Source organism: Camelus bactrianus, chromosome 13, assembly GCF_048773025.1.
Source record: "Camelus bactrianus isolate YW-2024 breed Bactrian camel chromosome 13, ASM4877302v1, whole genome shotgun sequence".
NCBI classification, from domain to species: domain Eukaryota; kingdom Metazoa; phylum Chordata; class Mammalia; order Artiodactyla; family Camelidae; genus Camelus; species Camelus bactrianus.
Window position 1 is genome coordinate 31,937,936 of NC_133551.1, and position 21,011 is coordinate 31,958,946.

General features: G+C 38.7%; 1 protein-coding gene across 5 annotated transcripts in view; it reads right to left on the minus strand.

Annotated features, from left to right (window-relative positions):
• Nucleotides 1-21,011, minus strand: part of UBE2U (ubiquitin conjugating enzyme E2 U) — a 50,783-nt gene that overhangs the window by 13,423 nt on the left and 16,349 nt on the right. For 4 of the 5 annotated variants that reach the window (XM_074376337.1, XM_074376338.1, XM_074376339.1 and 1 more), the window contains 3 exons: nucleotides 16,781-16,829; nucleotides 11,128-11,216; nucleotides 3,559-3,640 (listed from right to left, as the gene is read on the minus strand). In XM_074376337.1, the coding sequence (XP_074232438.1) occupies nucleotides 3,559-3,640; nucleotides 11,128-11,216; nucleotides 16,781-16,829 (220 nt within the window). Of the gene's footprint in view, nucleotides 1-3,554; nucleotides 3,641-11,127; nucleotides 11,217-16,780; nucleotides 16,830-21,011 lie in introns of those variants that run through there. The other variant, XM_010949633.3, reaches the window with a different exon arrangement.

Consider the following 21,011-nt stretch of genomic DNA (forward strand, 5'->3'; position numbering starts at 1 on the left):
TAAAATGATTATAAATCAATAAAAAATGTTAAAAAAAAAAGAATAAATTGAGTATGCTTACTCTAGTATAGCAACTACAGAAAAAAAAAAAAAGAACGGTCAGAAGAATAGCTTGCACTGTTTTCTGAGTTTGTACCTTTCAATTTCTCCAGAGAAAATAAATATGAGCTCCTGATTAGGTTCTAGATTCATATTCTTCCTCATGTCTCAGTAGAAATAAAGCATTTGCATGAATAGCCAAAAGACAGGCAGAGTAATAGAAAAGAAAAAAAGGCCTTAGAAATGAACACCAAACCAAATGATCCATTCATGAATATTTATGATCTGCTTATAATGACAATAGGTTAATGCTAACTGAAAACATGTGTAAATCTTCACAATTTGCATAAAATATTCATGACAAGTCATTTATATTTCCAGTTTTTAATCACCATTCTATGACTATACCCTTAGAATTCCCAAAATATAACCATAATCTCTACATTAGAATGAGCCTTAATAGAAGTTCAGCACCTACATTTGATTTTTCCTAAAATTAACTGCCTTCACATTTAAATCTCCTATTAAGTGGGGACACAGGGTAAGTGCGCATCATTGAACAAACACTAATTGAGTGCCTACTAGCTGCCAGGTACCAGGGTAAGTGCAGAGACCGCAAAGCTACAAGAATGGGCCTGCCCCTGTCACTCTGCGGACAGATGCATTTGCCCACCACAGGTGCTGAAAGAGACAGGAGCAGAGGGCTAGGGAAGGAGATGATGGGGGGACATGGAAACCTGAGTCAGGGACCATTCCACAAAGACACATTTGAGCTGGACCTTCGTGCATCCTTGTGAAGCACTTTGCCAGACTGCAGAGATGACGGGACAGAGGAGGGGAAAGTTGAGCCTAATGCAGCTAAAATAAATGTTGTGATCAGCGCTGTTTTCTTGTTTCTAGACCGAGAAAAGTTTACAATTTCTACATGGGTCTGGCTATTTTTATTCTCTGAAACGTTGGAGGTCATAGGCTTCTTTCTCCTCCTTGTCTCAGGAACTAATATTTATTGAGTGTCCATTTGCCAACCCCATGTGGTTTTACATACATGGTCTCATTGAAGAGATTAAATGCAAAACAACTCTGCAGGGTAGGTAGTACCCCCATTTAAGAGATAAGGAGACAAGCTCAGGGTGGTAAGAGCTTCTCCAAGATCCGTTGGACACCACAGCCCGTGCTTTTTCCCCATGTGGCCTCCAAAGAAAAATTTTCCACGTGAGAGTTGAACTAGGGCCACGGAAGGGAAAGCATGAATAACAGCGAACCTGGAGCACTTACTATGTGCTGGATACTGTTTGAAGTGTTTCACACAATTGTATTCATGCATTTAATCTTCACACTCTCCTTGGGAGGTAGGCAGGGTTTTTACTGCCATTTCACCGATAAGGAAGCCGAGGGACAAAGCGGGCTGATGACGTGCCCAAGGTCACGGAGATGGTTCCCGGCAGAGCCCGAATTCACATCCAAACAGCCTGGCTCCGGTGTCCCTGAGCTTCAGGGCTCCACGTTCCACCTTTTAACTCAGACCGAGTCCTAACTTTAGACCACCAGCAAAGCCCCTGCTGGGAAAGATATCCCAGGCAGAAGGCACAAAGCGTGAAAAGAGCTTATGTTCCCAAATAATAGTTTAAAAAAAAGAAAAAAGAATTTAGTGTGGCTTAAGAATCGGGTCTTGATTGATGAGGGGAAGGGAGGACAGTAGGAGGAGGGATATGAGGCAGGACAGACAGGTCTCTTTTTCCTTAACGCCCTGCAGAGGAAAGATTCTCAATTTGCATTTTCTGATTTGTCTTTTTTTAATGAGAAATTTCAGCACAAGGCAAGCACTTTCAAATATCAAAAAACAGAGAGACGCAAATGGTATTATACTGTGTGTTCATACAGACCAATCACTCACTTCCATGGATTCCCAAACATTTCCTACTTGGATCTCTATGAATTGACAATTTTATTATACCTCATGTATTTTGATGAACATGAGACTTTAAATAATTATTTGCAAAGAAGTTTATTCCACTATACTTTATATTTTTGCATGCTCAAATATTCATGCTGCAATAAAGTTACATAAATATCTTTTAAACACGTTATTTAAATAATGTTTAAATCGATGTTGTGTTATCGTCTGATCTAAATACATTCTCATCAACCACCAGATGGCATAAGGTGTGAGAGTTGTATTCTGACAGGGTCACCATGCACATAATTTGACCAATAACTTCAAAATAATGCATTTGAGGAAATGTTCTAGCATTCAAACAGCTCGCAAATATTTCAGCCATAGGTAGAAGTGGATGGATACGTTGAAAATGACACGGTCCTACTTTTTCTACATTTTTGGGGTTCTGTGGGATGCTGGTCTTACATAATGAATCAATAATCAAACAAATAAAACAAAGCAGTTCTGTTAAAGGAAATCAAAAAGGAAGTCATGTCAAAGCAAAATTAACCTTATATTCTAAGTGGGTTTCTTCAACTCTAAACGAAACTTGAAACTTGCCTTCAAGAAAAAAGCATGCTTGTACTCCTTCAAATTCTGCTTAATAATAAGCTTTTCTACTGCCTATAATTTAGTCTGAAAGCAGAAAAGCATCTAGTGCAAAAGCTTTTCTCTACTTTAGCTTGAAGGTAAGTTGTTGCAGAAATCAACTGAAAAAAGAATATCTAATTGAAAAACCCAATCTGAACTATGACATTAAAGGATAGGAAAGTCTATTTTAAGAGTCTTGACTTCTACACAAATCTGAAATAGAGCCCATTATTTTCATTAATCTAATCATCTAGGAAAGAGGTCACATTGCTAACAAACCAAGAAGCTAAAAAATGAGGTAAAAGAGGTAAATACAAAAAATAGGATCTTTAATTCCCCCTGGCTTTGTGGTAGCACATTCGCCAAACACTTTGAAATAAGCACACCAGAATAAAGGCGCACTACACACAGCTCGAACCACATCTGTGCTCCAGCATGGCGAAGCAGGAAAAACTGCCTTTTGGAGCCAAGAGACCAAGATGAGATTAAGGTTCCTTCCTTAATGTGGTCTAGGAGTCAACGATTTCTCAAGATACTGTAGTAATTTTTCTTTCTATTTTTATCATATACTTTCTCATTAGATTTACTATATTTGGTTCCTGAGTGAGAGATCTGTGAAAGGGGAAAAGATATAGGAACCACGAGAAGGATGAAACCCTAACTGATGAGCTGTAAGTAGGCTCCTCCCCCCCATTTCTCAGTTATATTTTGATAAGGAAAAGGGGGGTGGAAATGCAAGGAGTAATAGGGAAGGTATTATAAGATGCCTTCAGTGTGGCTCATGCCCTTGCTCCATCTTTGGCAGCAAAGATGTTTCCCACCTGGGTTCACACTAAAGGAAAGAAGCTATTTCTTACTCTTGTTCATATGGTTAGGCAAGAGCCTAAGCTGTTATTTCCAATGGGTTTCTTCTGATAGGTCAGTTAGTAGGAAGCGGCTAATTGATATTTCAAGTTAATAGGGTCATATTCTAGACACTGAAAATTACTTACTTTAAATGACATTCTTTAGGATGTTTTCCCTCATTTTTCTTCCATTTATAATACTCTCCAACGAAATTTGGATCTTCAAGCACTGAAATCAGAGTAATTTTAAAAGGAGCTATGCATATGTTCTTTACTAATAGTTCAAGGTTAAAATAATTCACTTTTTGAGTTGATATGTGGCAATAATGTGCACTATTATAGTTCAAGTCATAGTACAGTCCTCAGACACTTTTCCAAATTTCTTCCTTTTCCTTGAACTTTGTGATATCTGGTATTGTCTGAAATAACTAGATTGTGACTTTGTAACTTTTCATTATAATGATATTTGTTTATGTATCATGTACAGAAAGCAGGACAGTGTTAAAATAACTCGTGTAGGAATTATAGACACTATAGTTCAACAAAATTCTAATTTAGCATTTCAAGTGAGTGACTAAAATCTTGGATTTGATCTTGATCTTCCACAAAGCAAGAATATGCCCCAGACGATCACCCAGCCTCTAAATGAACCCCTTGCCTCTACTGTTGGGAGACTTCTGCTTCTAATGACAGGCAGTAAGGTCACAATGTCCTTCCTTAATCTGAGGGCTGTGAGTTTCCACTGCTCCTAGTTCTGACCTCTGCAGCAACACTGGGTAGGCTTATCCCTCCCACATGGCAGAGGTCCCTCTAATATTTGAAAACAGCTCTCAGGTCGTCTCAGTTCCTTTACCTTTTCCTTAAGTCATGATTTTCTAGAGTCCTAACCATCCTCATCCTAGCGGTGAACTCTGTTGATATTCCTAGTAAAGTTCTCATCCAGAACCAGCTCAGAATCTTGATTTCATAAGAATAGCAAGACGCAAGCGGGATTACTGCCTCCCTTGGTCTGTGTGCTACACTTCCACCAGTTTAGCTCAGATCTGCATCAGTAGTTTCTGGAAATCACATGACACCCCTGGCTCATACATTTGTGGTTAATTATAAGCCTTATGTCTTCAATCAAACTGACATAAAATTAATTGAAAACCTACTATGCTTAAGCTCTGGTAGTTTTTACATGAAATCCTGTTAAGCCAGATCATTCGTACACACACATATATCTTCCCTTTTCTCTCTCTCCCTCCCTCTCCTCCCCACCCTGTTCCTTCTAATTGTCTTGGGTTTATAATCTGGAACTATTCAACCATGTACATGCTCCCTACCAGTCTTGTTCTTACCTGGAGCTTCCTTCTTAACAATGATTAATTAACCGTTTCAGCTTGATGAAATTTGTCATTGATAGAAAAACATTCAAACTGAATAATCCTCCTTTTCTTCTATTAATATTACATGATTTTCACCAGCAATGTTCCTATCTTTTATCTTCTTGCTTCAAACACACATATGTACATATTCTTACAGACTTCATTAATACTTTTTATTGTTGTTTGGAATACACTCCTCCTTCTTCCCACCGAGGAAGCAAATCTGAACTCCCCAGAGTTCTCAGCAGGTTTCATTATTTCCTTTAGCTGACTACAATAACTAATATTAGAGTTCTTACTACATACGGGGCACTTGGGAAGTAGATGTGCAGTGGTAACCACTATAATGCCCACTTCACAGACTAACGGACAGACACACAGAGGTTGAGTGATGTCTTCTCACTGGGACTACTCACGGCTTTTAAACAAAATTTAAAATTTATTTGATGCTTCTAGTCAAGGATAATTCATGTCTTCCCTTAATTTTTTGGAATTGCCTTCCCTACATTTTCCATTTGAACACGTATGGCAGTCTCTTCCTTACATATTATGAAACCTCAAATGGCATGGTCCTCTTTCTTGAATATTCCCATTACTTTTATATCATAGACTCATTTTCTTCATTGCTTTCTCTACTCTCTGAGAGATGAAAGATGCCACAGGATTTCTCAAAACTTTTATTTTAACTCTTCCTATTTTATCCCTTTAACTTTTCCACTCATCTGTGTCCTGCCATCTGGCTGTAAACTCCTCAAGAAGCTTATCATAATGCTTAACCTTTTGTGTCCAACACACAGCCCACTGTCTAGACATAGAAGATGCTCAGTGAATGGTGTGATGGGAGGGAAATGACGAAGAAATGAGAACCAGTGAAATGTTGTCAGAAGCTCTTGAAGTTAAAACTCCCCCATCACTACCACATCTTGCCTTTGTGGCAGTTTTGTAACCTGTGATAGAAAAGCATCTTTTGTGCTGTGCTGTACACGAGAAACTGACACAACACTGTAAACTGACTATACGCCAATAACGATATATTTAATTAATTAATTTTTTAAAAAAGAAAAGTGTCTTCTGTTGCCTCCGTAACATAGTTCTTCCTTCCTTTTCTTCTGAGGCTTACTGGACATTGCTTCTTCTCTGTTTTTCCCTATGACACACCTGTTATCTGATATCTGTATATATTGATCTGAATTTTTTTTTCCAACTCTGGGACTGTCATGTCCGAAGCAATATACAGGCACCAGCTTACCTTACCTCAGCATGCTTTATTTTCACACATACTATCTGATGCTAACCACAGAGGAACTTAAAATAGAGTGGAATGTTTTTGTCAATGAGTAGAAGTGAAAAATGAGGTACAGAGAGTTAAATGACTGACCTAAATTCACTTAATTGTATGTGCAAAACTAGTACAAGGCTAGGGTCTCTAACCTGTGATCTCATGCTCCTCCCCCAGGCCCTTTCCAACCTTGCTTGCACACAGTAACCACCTGGGGAGCTTTAAAAACTACCACCCCCTGGTCCTGCTCCCAGAGACCCCAGTGCAGCTGATCTGAGGGTGTACACTTCACGTGGGAATTTTCACACACTCCTCTGGTGAGTCTATGAGCAGTCAAGACCGAGACCACTGCTTTAGAAGTGGATGGTACAGCTTCTTGAATCTAAGTGCATTTTGGAGATACCTGCCCTCATTGCGGGCTCAGAGACTCAAAGAAGGGAAGTCTGCCAAGGGAAAGCAAGCATCCCCATGATGCTTCAGGCTGTTTGGTCTGTCTTGATGGCAGCAGACAAACATCAGGAAGCCTCCGCTCGCTATCACAGGGTGCACTGGTCTGAAGACATTCTTTTCCCCTAACATAAACATTTCCTATGGGGATCATATTCTATCATTAAGGTGCTGTTGCCCACAACCAGATGTATTGGTTCGTTCTCTGCCAAACTCTTTATTTGCCATTTACAGTGATGGACAGAGAACAGTGGCTCTCCAGTACATTTACCCACCTGATTGCCTGTGATTAGGAACAGGTAATTATAATTATTGAATATGTACTGCATATATTTCAGGTTTTGAATTTAAATCTCAGGTTAAACAAAGATAATAATTTTATGTCATCTTATGGAGGGAAGCTAATATAAAAGAAAGAACAACAAATGTGGAGTCAGAGGATCTTGTTCAAGTCTCTGAGTCACAGCCTGCTTGTACTAAAAAATAATAACCATACTTACTGAGTGCTCACTCCGTGTGAGGCACTGTTACAGTGCTTCAACGTTACAAGGTATGTTTTGTGATGATTCTCATTTTACAGATGGCAGAACTGGGACACAGAGAGATCAAGAAACTTATCCAAGGACACACAGCTAGTAAATTGCAGAGTCAGGATTAAACTTTGGCAATATGCATCCAGAATATACACTCTTATCAATATATGATATTCCGTGTATGACCTTAGGTAAATTAGTTAACTTCCCTTTGTCTTGGTTTTCTCATGTAAAACAGAGTAAAAATAGTAACAATGCTCAGCTCATTGGGTTGATCTCCAACCATGCATGACATATATTAGGTGTTCAATAAATATTGGTTGATAAGTGAATAAAAGAATGATAAGGTTGGGATGACTGAAAAAATACAGATTAAGAGGTATGAACTACAATGCGTAAAATAATCTACAAGGATATACTGTACGACACGGAGAACATAGCCAATATTTTATAAGAACTATAAATGGAACATAACCTTTTAAAATTGTGACTATGTTGTGTAATTATGTAATATTGTACAACTGCACCTCAATAAAAAAAAAACAAAAAAACCCAATGCAGAGTATACTCTAAACTGTATTATTCAAGAACACATTTGCTATTATTATGGCATCCATGATTATGTATAGATTTGTAGCACAAAGATATGCAATAAAATTAATACTGAAAATCAAAATATAATCACTCATCATTATTCATGAAATAAAGAGCTTCTTAAAATATGTGTGAGTCTAATAAACTTGCCAGTGATAAAAATATAACTGTAGAAAATGAAGTTATTACAAGTTTCCCTTTTATTTCTGAGTAGTGGAAGCATTCTGTAATTGAAAAGCTTCATCTTTATTATTATCAGGAAATTAGGCCATTAAAAAAGATAGCATTGGATCTCATCCAGCTGAATGATCCAAAGACAAAATGGCCAGCAGCACATGTAAGGTTTACATTTAATTTTTTTAATTAAGTGCTGGTAATTATTGAAGGAAAGCTTTTGAGACATTCTTTTAACAAATCCCCGTAGGAAAAAAAGGCAGGGTGATTGTGAATCTTGCACCAAAAGCTAGAACTAAAGTCTCAGAAATCCTTCTGGGCTCGAGGTAACCATTACCAGCTATTGCCATCACAAAGACGGATGAATTACATACTAGGTTAGTGACAGATGTAGAAACAAGAACCACATTAAATATTTTGGTGTCAAATTCTTTTGAAGAAGAAATTGCACTCAGTGATGCTTCATTATTTCTTCCTTGTTCTTTAAAATTGTTCTTTCATCACAAGACAGCCATTTCCAAATTTTTTTATTTTGGCTTGTGCTTCTTCTTCTTTTTTTTTTTTTTTTCCCCTAGCAGTTTGGAGTTTCCAAGTGCCTCTCTACATTTACATGCTATTCCATAAAGTGCCATCATGTAACAATCTGTTTGTTTTCTCGTTGAAGGACCCAGACACTGAATTGTTTCTTGGTGCATGCCAGCTGTCTTGACGTCATGTTTGTTAAGGGTTATCACCTCCTGGACCCCACTGAGCTCCTCAGGGCCTCATATGTAGCAAGTACTCAAGATGTGTTTGCAGAATTGATCAAGGAGCACCCAATCAAGACCTTTGAAATGAAGTGAACATTCATATCTCCTGGTATCAAAATCAATAAAGCTCTTTACGCTGATAGTGTTGTTAAAGACTGTATTTCTTAAAGTTCCTTAAAGAAATTACTTTTCTTAACCACGAATCTATGAGTCAGTGAGGAGGATAATGTATAATCACAAAATAACTTGGTAGCTCACAGTGAAAAAAAATGTGACAATGAATATATATATGTTCATGTATAACTGAAAAATTGTGCTCTACACTGGAATTTGACACAACATTGTAAAATGACTACAACTCAATAAAAAATGTTTTAAAACAAATAAGCAACATCCTGAAAGAACATGTAATTTCTTATAAATTATTGATCCAACTTAACATTTTTATACTTACTAAGCTTAGTACCATTTTTTGCTCTGATTTGTGTCTTAAAACTAGATACTCTTTTTTGCGTGTATGACATTTTGTTCTCTTAAAACCAATTAGTAAAACAGCAAGTTTATACTGCATAGCACAGGGAACTATATTCAGCATCTTGTAGTAACCTATGGTGAAAAAGAATATGAAAACAAATCTATATACGTTCATGTATAACTGAAGCATTGTGCCGTACACCAGAAATTGACACAACATTGTAAATGGACTATACTTCAATAAAAATGAAAAAAAAAAAAACAATTAGTAGACTAGCACAAAGATGAGATGAAACAGTGAGACTACAGATTAGGACAGTGGTCATGGAGGTGGAGCAGAAGGGAAGCAGCTGTAATGTTGCAGGAGATAAAATCAATAAGGCTTAATGAGGGAGACAAAAAGGACTAGGAAATGTCTGGGATTCTGGCTTGGCAAGTAAATGCAAGAATGATGACCTACCACTAACCAAGAGAGGTAATAAAGGAGGGTGAATAGATTTGGGGGCAGCATAATGAATTCAATTTGGGACATGTTAAGTATAAGGTACTTATCACACATGTGGGTGAGGTTTCTAAAGCACAGGGGTAAATGTGCATTCAGAATTCAGAAAAGAACCTGGCTAGAGATGAGGCCTAAGGAATTATTGGCATGTGGGCTTGAGGCAGGAAACCCCATAAAAAGACCGGCAGTACCCCTAGGCAGGGCCGCTGCTCTCCTCCCAGCACCAACGGGTTCCCTGGCCCAGAGGCTTTATCTCACTTCTTGCCTCTAAAGCGGCTTACACCTAGAATTCTATTGGTTCCCTGAGGTCACTTCTAATTAGTTATTTCCTTCACTCCTGATTGGTTATTACTCTCACTCCTGATTGGTTATTACTCTCAATTCTGATTGGTCCACTTCCCTAACTTCTGATTGGTCCATTTGTAGTACTTCATTTGCATGGAGCTCACTCCTGATTGGTCTATTTCTACAAAGCTTGTTCCTGGTTGGTCAACTTCTGTTGTACTTTATTTTCATATGATGTTGCAAAGTGTAAAACTGACAGCCTATAAAAGGCCTGTGTAAACCTACAAACGGGGTCCAGAGCTTGGAGTGTTAACTCCTCTGGGCCCACTGGCGTAATAAACTTGAGTTCCCCAACTCTTCGAGTGCTGCTTGGTCTCTCACTGGGATCCAGGTTGCTGTCACAACTGAGCTGTAACACCGAGCTGTAACACATTTTTCCACAACAGGCTAATGAAAACCATGGTGGATGGATGAGGTCTCTGAGAGAGAGTTGGGTAGAGAACACTGAATGGAGAAACCACTGCTAAGGAAAGATGCAGAGGAGTGCTCAGGAAGGTAAGAGGAAAACCATGGAGGCACAGTGTCATCTAGCTCAAGGAGAGCATGGCCAATGGGAGTTCAAATAAGATAAGGGCTAAAAAACGTAATCACTGAATCTAGGAATTTGGAAGTCACCAGTAACTTCAGAATGCACCATTTCAGCAGGATAGCTGAAGCAAAGTCATATTTCAGTAAATGTGTGCACACTGGATAAACTACCTCGATACAAATGATGAAAGCGTAAAGATTAGATTAAATGGGACCAGAAAGTTGTCCAGCTTCCCCATTGTTTTCTAAGTTCTTAATATATGATGGTAACGGATGATTTTTCCCTAGACGGATATAACTGAGCAGCCTTAAGTATGTGGTTTTTTTTTTTTTTTTTTTTTTTTTTAACTCTCTTTCTACTTAATAACATCTCTGGCTTTGAGGATAATTCTGTTTAGAATCAGAAAAGTTCCTCCTGCTCTGAAGGCTTCCTTCAGGGGTGAAGGGACTAAAGTAAACCTCGTAAGACTGAGAACTTTGTCTTTTATTCCTCCAATTGCCTACGTTTCCTTCTGGCTTTTAATCAGACTAGGACTCCCTACAAAAGAGGGACTAAACGACTAGTTGTTGAATGATCACTATATGGAGCCAGCAGGGAAGTTTATCACCCTCAAATTCCAAATATGTGTCAATTAGTCTTTGCAAGCGAGACAAGCTGAGAATAATTAAGAGATTAACATTACCCTTTCTCCCCCCAAAACAGGACGAGGCTAGATCACCTTACATGGAGTTCTGTAATACTCCGTGGCTTTTGACGTGGCTATTTCAGACCACGTCTTGTAGTAGTCATTAAATGAGATGGATTTAACTGATCTGAAAATATAAATTAAAATCAGATAGTGAGTAGTGTGCAAGTTTGCTTTTTAAAATTGTCTTGTCAAAGCAGACTCTTTCAGACATCTAGTTGCAAGACATTAGACTGATTTGCAAATTCTAACACATTCATTTCTAACGAATCTAACAATTTTCCCACTAATACATGCAAATCACAAAAAAGATCTGTTCAGAACATTTTCATTAATAAGTATAAATGTGCATCCATGTGTATATTATAAAAAGAAAAAATACAGGCTTAAGATATCTACCTTTTGTGACTACCTTAAAAAGGACTTTAAGTAAAGCAGCATTCCTGCACATTTTTTTTCTACAATAAACAACTTTCTTAAATTTCTATGCCATATTTTAGTAAAATCACTAAATATTGTGAGGAGAAATAAAATACCAGAATTGAGATTAGTTTAATTTTTACGTGGAATCTGGCCACTTTCAAAGAGGGTAAAAAATAAAACGAACAAAAAAACCCCCACAAAACCTCTTTTCTAATATTACTGCCTACACATTTCCTTCCCTGTGCTAACATTACCATATCCTAATGGAACAGCAAGGATTGTTACAAAGTATTAAACAGGAACTATGAAACACTCTCTCACTCTTGAATAATTGCATTTCCAATGTTTCTTCCTGCACATTTTTGGAATGCAGAGATTATCAACACTCTATATAAGCATTACTTTGGGATATTTTTCAGATGTGTGAAATCACCAATTAACTGGCTTAAATAGATGCTTAAACATCAAATGTAAAAGGCCTCACGTCTGCTTTAACTTTAAATTCCTAGCTCTTTGGAGGAAGAAGCAAATTTTCAGTTAGAACAGCTCACTAATATTAATTTTTATAGGTAAATTATAGATACCTTAAATATTCGACTCAATTTTGAAATTAATGGGGCAATATCTAAATGTGTTAATGCACTCATTTATTCAAATAATAATTAGACACCTAATTTTAAGACTAACATTTTTCAGTGTGTTATTGCTTTTGCAATCACACTTAAGTAGAAATCTGAAACTTGGTGAAGATAAATTAATCACTAGTATTATTGCTGCCAGAGCTACATGTAGTGCTTTATATTAATAAATGATATACTGAACTAACATTAATTTGCCAACGAAATGTTTCGGCATTTGGCAATGGAGGTAACGAAATGAAAGGCTGCATTATATCTCCTGCATGAAAAAGCTTGTGATCAATTTGCTGTCACAGATCATTTAGCAGACAACAATGACCCAAGAGGAAGGAAACTGTCAACACACTGTCTCATGAAAAAAAATACACCGTCTTCAGGCACAATCATCTCCATTGTTTTTTGTCTGTTTGACTACGACCCATGACCCTCTCCTTTCCCAACGGCGTCCTGTTCAATTTCAAACTGTTAGCCTTCAGGGGCTTTCTTTTTTTTTTTTCCTTAGAATAATTAAAAATAGTACCCTAAAAGGTATAACTTTAGTATGGCTTGAATATACAAAACAGAATGCCTTAAACATTTGGGAGTATCTGCATTTTCAGTTCTATAAAAAAAAAAATAGCCCCTTAGCGTAAGAGAACAGTAACTATTGACTATTACTCAGATAAGTCACTTAGTTTACAAGAATATATATAGGTAAAAAATACATGTGTTTATAGTTTCAACCAATAACAGGAATTTATTGAGTATTACCACTGGCATTAAGAATATGAAAAAGAAGACATAAGTTTAAACCAAACATCAGAGCTTATTATCCTGCTGGGGAAATAAGATATGTATCTGAACTAGTAAATAGAATAGTTTTCATTAACATAATAAACTGTTACATCATTTAACATAGACATTTGGAGACTACTGTGACAGATGCTTCTTTGGCAGTGGCAGTAAGTGAAGGAAGTTGGAGGAGGGAGCTATAACTTTGTTTTGGAGCCATTAGGGAAAGAGTCACTTGGGATATGGACCTGGGACAAAGGAAGGAGGCATCTTAGGCCAGGGAAAAAGTATTAGCAATAGCTTAGGTAGCAAGGAGGATGGTGTGTGCACGTCTGCATACAGAGGATTTCGGGGGAAGAGGTGATAGTAACAAGATAATTGACTAGAGTGGAGAGTTCCAATTTCAGAGGAATTGGAATTTGATAAAGATAAGTGAAACTAGGCAATGCTTGGTCTTCAGATTTAGGCAGAGGACGGATTAGAGTGGATTCAGTAATCTTGATTTATTAGGTGATAGAGAGTAAGTAATCAGTTCTCAAACAAGGCAAGAAAATAATGAAACCAGTGTTTGAGTAAGATTTCTCTCTGGCATTAGTATGCAGAGTGGATTACAGCAGAGATTAAATGCAGGGGGGCCAGTTAGGAACTAAATTCAGTAATTCAAGCAAGAGATACTGAGAGCTAACACTAGGGTGGGAGCAGAGATTATGAAGGGGAGATGAATCTACGCTAATGCTAAATAAAGAGCTGACTGAGCTGGTTGCCTGATAGGGTGTGAAAAGTGAAGGAATTTTAGGGTCAAATATTCCCCTAAAGCCCAGAAGACCAGTTAGTTTTGCTATTAATAGAAAGTGTCTAGAGAAACTGAAGTAAAATATGAGTTTAATTTTAAACATGGGTTGTAGGTGACGACCTTTAGGAGTGTGACTGAGAAATTAGGACTGGAAGTAAGAGATGCGGGTCAGATCAACATGAAGGTTAACAGATGACGCCATGAGGGAAAACAAACTCCTAAAGAGTAAGTAAGTGTTGAGAAAAGAAAGAGCAGAAACCAATTCAGAGTTTAAGGGGAGCCAGTGAAGGAAACCAAAAGGACCATTAAGGGAAGAAGAGAGTCATGGTAGTGCTATTTCATGGAAGCAACATCCCAGCCATCACCAAAGCCTAATGACTGAGTTCCTAAATCTCTCTGGATATTAGTCTGCAGTATCATGACCAAGAGGACAGGCTCTGGAATCAGCTGGCCTGGGTTAAAACACTCTGGTACTATTACTTATTAGCTGTGTAACTCTGGGAAAGTTACCTAACCCTTCCACGTTTCCAGAGAGAGAAATTTCTCCAGTGGTGGTTGTGAGCAGTCAATGACATCATGCAAGAAGAGAGTCAAGGTGGGGTTAGCACCCCTTAGCACTCGGCATCAGCTGGTCTCCTTGCTTGCCTTGGACAAGTACCTCGTTTTTCTCCCCACAAACTCTAAGCAGCCTCCTAATTGTTTTCTACCTCGGTCTCTCCCTATTCCAAGATATTTTCATGAGTCCTGAAAGTTCCCTGCTGCCGCTTCCCAGTCCAGCTCCCTCGACACTTTGGGTAATTGCTGATCCAATTTCTATCCCGTAGATCAGTTTGGCCTGTCCTAGAACTTCATATAAATTGAATCATACAGCATGTAGTCTTTTATTAGTCTGGGTATTTTTTTTCCCACTCAACATAATGTCTGCATTATTATTCCACGTTGTTGCATGTATCAACAGTTCATTCACTTTTACTGCTGAGAGTATTCAATTTATAAATATAGCACAATTTCTTTATTATATATCCCACTGTTGAATATAAAATGTTGAATGATGACAGGCATTTTGGTTGTTTTCAGTTTCGGATATTATGAATAAAGCCCCTAGCAACATTTCTGTACAAGTCTTTTCGTGACTATATATTTTCATTTCTCTAAGGTAAATACTTAGGAGTGGGTCAGAGGGCAAGCGAATGTTTGACGTTGTACAAAACTGCTGAATTTGTTCCAGAGTGGCTGTGGGCATGTCAAACGGCACAGCAGCGTGTACAGCGCTGCAGGAGAGCCCCGGGGACCACACATCCTCGTCGATAACTGGGGTTGCTAGTTTTAGCTGGGGGCGTGCTCTTCCAAACCCCCTCACCCAATCTCAGGAAGTCACAGCAGTACCCATCCAGTTCAACCCAAAATCCAGTAGTAATGTTAGATTCCACTTTTTCTCACTCCCCATATCAATCAAACTAAGCCTGGAATCCACCCACTTCTTCCACTTGTCTCGCTCTCCACATCTGTGACCTCAGCCCTAGCCCGAGCCACCGCCGTCTCTCCTCGGCTCTACTAAAATAACCCAATAATTCTTCTCCTTGCTTCCACCCGAGATCCTTTGCAATGGATTCCCCACACGGCAGTTAAAGTAGTCCTTTTAAAGTGTAAACCTGATTATGTCTCTCCCTTTCTTAAAAGCTGTCCAGCTGCATCCCAATTTCCACCGCAAGGTTAATAAATGCAAACTCCTTCCTTGGTTTATAAAGCCCTAAGTGATCGGGCCCTACTTCTCTCACCTCATCCCCACCTACCTCTTCTCCCCTCGCTGTGTTCTGGCCACAGTGCCCTTCCTTCTGATCCTCTAACCCACTATGCTCATATCCAGTTTAGGGTCTGTGCCCTCCTTACTTCCTCTGCCTAGAATCTCACTGCACCTATAAGATACCACTCTCCCCCAACTCCTCACTCCTTTTTCCCCTTTCAATTTCACAAATCTTGATTTTTTTCAAGATAACACCATCTACAAGCTTACCACACCATGGTTCCTGGTAGTTAAATCTTTCCCCCAGACCCCAGGTTTTATTGTCCTGTGATCAGTGCCGGATTCTCACGTTGCCATCTGGTTACTTTGCTGCCTGTCTGATGAGGTCCTCCGTGTCCCAAAGAGTCAAAGGGCCAAAGCTTTCTCCCCATGATGGGTTTCCCTTCTTCCTGCTCCTGCCTGAGACAGAACCACCACTGCTACTGGCTGGTTCTCATCTGAGTGCCGGCAGGGAGACAAGGTCAATGCTCTTGCTGTCATGTCCCAACTAGTCACTCTGTCAGTCATTCTGGATCTTCTAATTCTGAGCTTCTAACACTTCCAGGCACAAAGTCCCCTGATGAAACATTGTTGCACATTCTGGGACAGAGCCCCGACCTGAGGGCTTCTTCAGTGTCCTGGTTTGACTTCAGTCTCTTGGGAGTATCTCACTGTTATTAATCCACTAAAAGGAGCCTTGTTTTGGAGCATGTACAGTATAAAACCAAGATAGATCAAGTGTTATTTCAACACTAGTTAGTTGGCTCTTTTCCACATCTGACTGACTATCCCAAAAAGGCTGATGGAAATGCTGGAGGAGCTAAATGCTGCAGAACCATATTTGAGATTATAGACCTGTACCTTGTCCCGGTGTTTAAGGCTGAATTGGTGTCATACTGTCAGGTTATCTCCCAAGTGTGCAATGGCTTCAGCCCTAACTCTCACCATTTTCCTCCAGAGCATTATCATTTCCTAAATTGCTTGGATTTTTTGTGATCATAATGTAGACAAATTTTTTTTTCCTTTTCAGCAATAAAAAAAGAAAACTAAAAAGGCAAGTTAACACAGCTGCATTAACTTTTAACTAGTCTATAAAGAAGTCAATATTTTCTACATTCTTTTGTAAAACATTTTAAAAAGGAATTGTAAGAGAAAATGTATTTAAATAAAAATGAAAAATTTTATAAGTCAAAAAAATGAAAATACAATTATGATAGAAAACTTTAATAATTCTTTTAGTATATATATTTTATAATTATAGAATTGTAGAAAGAAAAACTTACTTGATAACTTTATCAGGGTCTTCAGGTGGCTCAGAACTGTCACCTTTCACTGCGAAGAAAAATATGAAAAGATTTTGGTTTACTTGGAAGATTGAGTATATGGCCTTATATGCCCTCCTTCCAAAGCCTCAGTAAGATGATATTAAAGGAATGAAAATAAGGCATAAAACCTCAAGGAGACCAAAAGAAAGATGGCAAGAGAATTTTTTCAAGATAGAAAGCAGATGTCAAGTGGTAACTGTCAAGTGTGACAGGCTGTGGCAATGTGAAACCTAATGACATGATGAGGGGGGGCCAGTGAAGAGCAAGCAGATTTACACTTCAGAACTTGAGAAACAGCTCAGGAGTCGGAGGTCCCAGATACCTCTGAAAGGTGAAGCGCACAGCACAGACACCAAAGACTTACACCCTTTGTCTGCAACCAGGTGCGCAGCACTGCCCAGGCAGGTGGGGGGGACGTTTATTTCTGGAGAAACTGAGCCAGAGAGATTCAGAACTAGCTACAAAGCAGAACAAGAGTCTGGTAAGGGACTGAAGGCAGCAAATAAATCAAACACATTATTTGAATAGGTAAGATTCCTTACTTCGCCCCTTGTTTGGCCCCTAGAATGTAAACAGTTCTCTCTCTCTCTCTCCAAGCATAAGACTGGGGATTCATCTCACAAAAATGTCAAGCCTAAATAATGGGAAGGTCAGGTCCTCACTGGACAACCCTATAATGAAGTAAAACCATCGAATCCAGCCTGTATTCAAAATTTCCAATCCTTCGAATGATTGATTTCCAGTCATCGTATGTTCATCATATGAATGGATAGTCAAAGGTCAGTAGGTATTTGAATAAAGTCAGTATCATGAAAGATAACAAAAGATTTTTAAAAGTATGTGAACCCTATGTTTTAGATATCAAAACAAACATGATAAACAGAGAATAAAATAACTGGACCATATAACCACATAGAAGTAAAAGTTCACCAGGACAAACTGGGGAAAAGATGGAAGAGTTTACAGCAGTTCCCCCTTACTGGCAGAGAATACATTCCAGCCTCCCAGTGGATGCCTAAAACCAGGAATGGTACCAAACCCTGTATACACTATGTTTTCTTCCTATAGGTACATAGCTATGATAGTGTTTAATTTGTAATTAGGCACAGTAAGAGGGTAACAACAATAACTAATAATAAAATAGAAAAATTATCACAACATTGTAACCTGATTATACTTCAGTAAAAAAATAAAAATAAACAAAAAATAGAACAATTATAATAAAAGTTATATGAATGTGGTCTCTTTCTCTCTCAAAATATCTTGTACAAATTTAATGCCTTTTCCATCTTAACTAGGCACTTATGACACATTGTGGCCACATCTTTTGCGGTTTGAGGTGAGACAGCAAAACTAGCACGAATTTCTTTTTCCTTCTTATCAAATTCATGGGCAGAAGATTTGTTCTCACTGTAAATCTTAGCAACTTTAGCACGTGATTTTTTTCCTTATTTAGTCAAGAACTTTCACCTTTTCACTTAAAGGAAGCACCTTATGGCTTTTCTTTGGCATATCTGAATGGCCAGCAGCACTAGTCTTGTGCTTTGGGGCCGTGATTAAGAAAAATAAGTGTCGCTTGAACACAAGCACTGCGTGCAATGCCTCAGCTGTCAGACCGTTCATCTGATAACCCAGATGGCGACCAAGTGACTAATGGGCAGGAGGCGCTCTTTGAGATGATTCACATCCCGGGCGGGACAAAGCTGGATGGTAAGAGATTTCATCATGCTACTTAGAATGGTGCATGATTTAAAATTCACAAATGGTTTATTTCTAGAATTTTTTCATTGAACACTTTTCAGACCATGGTTGACTGTAGGTAACTGAAAACTTGGAAAGTGGAACTGCAGATGAGGGGGAACTACTGTAAATGAAATCACTTTGTCACAAATTCGAAAGTAAGTAGCAATACTCAGAATCTAGGAGGCAAAACAGTTGTTATGCATTGTCTCCGTCCAGACCTCCAGGTTTTCGTAAAACAAACTGAAGTATAGTTTGGAAGGCACTCGAAAGATCTCCTTGTCCAACTCCCCACACTGAGCAAAAAGCTCTTTGAAAAAGAGTCATGAAGCTCTGTCACATGAACACGAGTTATAAAAGCACACCTTTAGTGGAAGGGTGTTTACCACCTGCCGACACGGCCTTGCCCAGGCTCAAGCAACTTGAATTGTAAGAAAATCTTTCCTCATGTTTGGCCAGCTAGGGCCTGGATGGACTGTACCATGAGGGATGCTGCAATGACAGTGGCATTTGCTTCTAGGAAAGACCAGTTAACCCAACTGACCATATAATTTATTGCCCAAACTGCCACACACAGTGAAAGGGAGAACTGGAAGCAATGATGCCAGGCCTGCCCCAGGCAGGCTGGTGTGTGTGAGCCCCTGAACTATGAACAAGGGAGCCAGGCCACAAGGAGAAGAGGCTGCCAGGACAGGGGAAAGCCGTTGGGACCTCCACCAATGAGGGTTGGGCTCTAAGCTTGTGTGTTCATCTCAATACAACAGCGCAAAGACCTCGCTGTTCAGGCAAAGAACAGATGTTAAGGAAAGTTTGGGGAATGAGAGGCATTTGCATATCAACATACCAAATACCAGGCTTAGGCTCAGGAGAACAGAGTTAATTCCAGACCACCTATCACAAGGAAAAAGTCAAGGTATGTTCCGGCTCAAGCCTGTATGTTCTGGACATCAGTGGAGACAACCTAGCAGGCTGGAGGAAGGCATGACTGACCTGTAGCCTCAACATTAGTCTGACTTTAGTTTCCTGGAGCAACAGAGAAGGAAATTCCCCTGTTCTCTAGGAAATCCCTTCAAATATTTGAAAACAGCTTTTATAACTGCCTTTTATCTTTTCTTCCCTTAGCTAAACATGCCACAGAAAATGTGATGCTCCAAACAGAGTATGACGGGGTTCCAGGGCAGGGCCCACCTCACCAGAAGAGGGAAGGTGATGTCACTCAGGCTCAGCAGAAGGGCACTTTCTGTTATCAGTTCAAGTTACACTTGTGTTCAAATAGCTCCCTAAGACTTTTCGCATAGACTAAAGTTCTGCAATGAAGGCAGGTTTCTTTTACTCTGTGCTTGGACATTTTAATTCTTTGATCCCTAATGACTTTACGTTCACCTCACTAAACCTGGAGGCGCAGGGGAGGTGGGAATGCCCAGGTTGGGTCTCTGACTCTGCAGCTGGTTGTGTGTGGTCTTGGGCTAGTCCCTTCACCAGTGACCCTCAATTTCCTCACGGGGGAAGAGGCTGAGGATCAGATGCATAAACATATGTGAAACCATTAGTTTGTTTTCTATGTCTGTGAGCCTTTCTGTTTTGTAAATAAGTTTGTTTTAGATTCCACATATAAGTGACATCATATGGTATTTTTCTTTCTCTTTCTGGCTTACTTCACTTAGTATGACAATCTCCAGGTCCATCCATGTTGCTGCAAATGGCATTATTTTATTCTTTTTTATGGCTGAGTGGTATTCCATTGTATAAATATACCACAACTTCTTTATCCATCATCTGTCGATGGACATTTAGGTTGTTTCCAGACATAGAAAACAAACTTATGGTTACCAGGGAGGGAAGAGGGTGGGAAGGGTTAAGTTGGAAGTTCGAGATTTGCAGATACTAATACATATAGAATAGATAAACAACAAGTTTATACTGTATAGCACAGGGAGCTATATTCAATATCTTATAGTAACTTATGCTGCAAAAGAATATGAAAGCAAATATACGTATGCTCATGTATGACTTTAGCATTATGCTGTACACCAGAAATTGACACAACATTGTAAACTGACTATACGTCAAAATATATATATATATATATATACAAAAAACACATATATTTGATAAATAAATTTTTTTAAAAAAGTAAGTGAAAGCACTTAGTAAACCATGAAGTAAAATTAGGATCTAAGTTTATGTGCATTTTTTTCATTCATTCAATCCACAAATTTTTATTCAATACCTAGAGCCAGACACTGCTACACTTGGCACTGAGAATATTGCTGTAGCTGGAAATCAGTGCCTACAGAGATGATACAATTAGCAGCCCTCATGTATACAATTAACTACCTGCTCCAGTTTTGTGTTATCTAAAAATGGGACAGTAATTTCTTCTATGCATTTTCTCAATCTATTAATATATTAAATGTATATGAGAGATGATTCTTGGAGCAGAGACCTT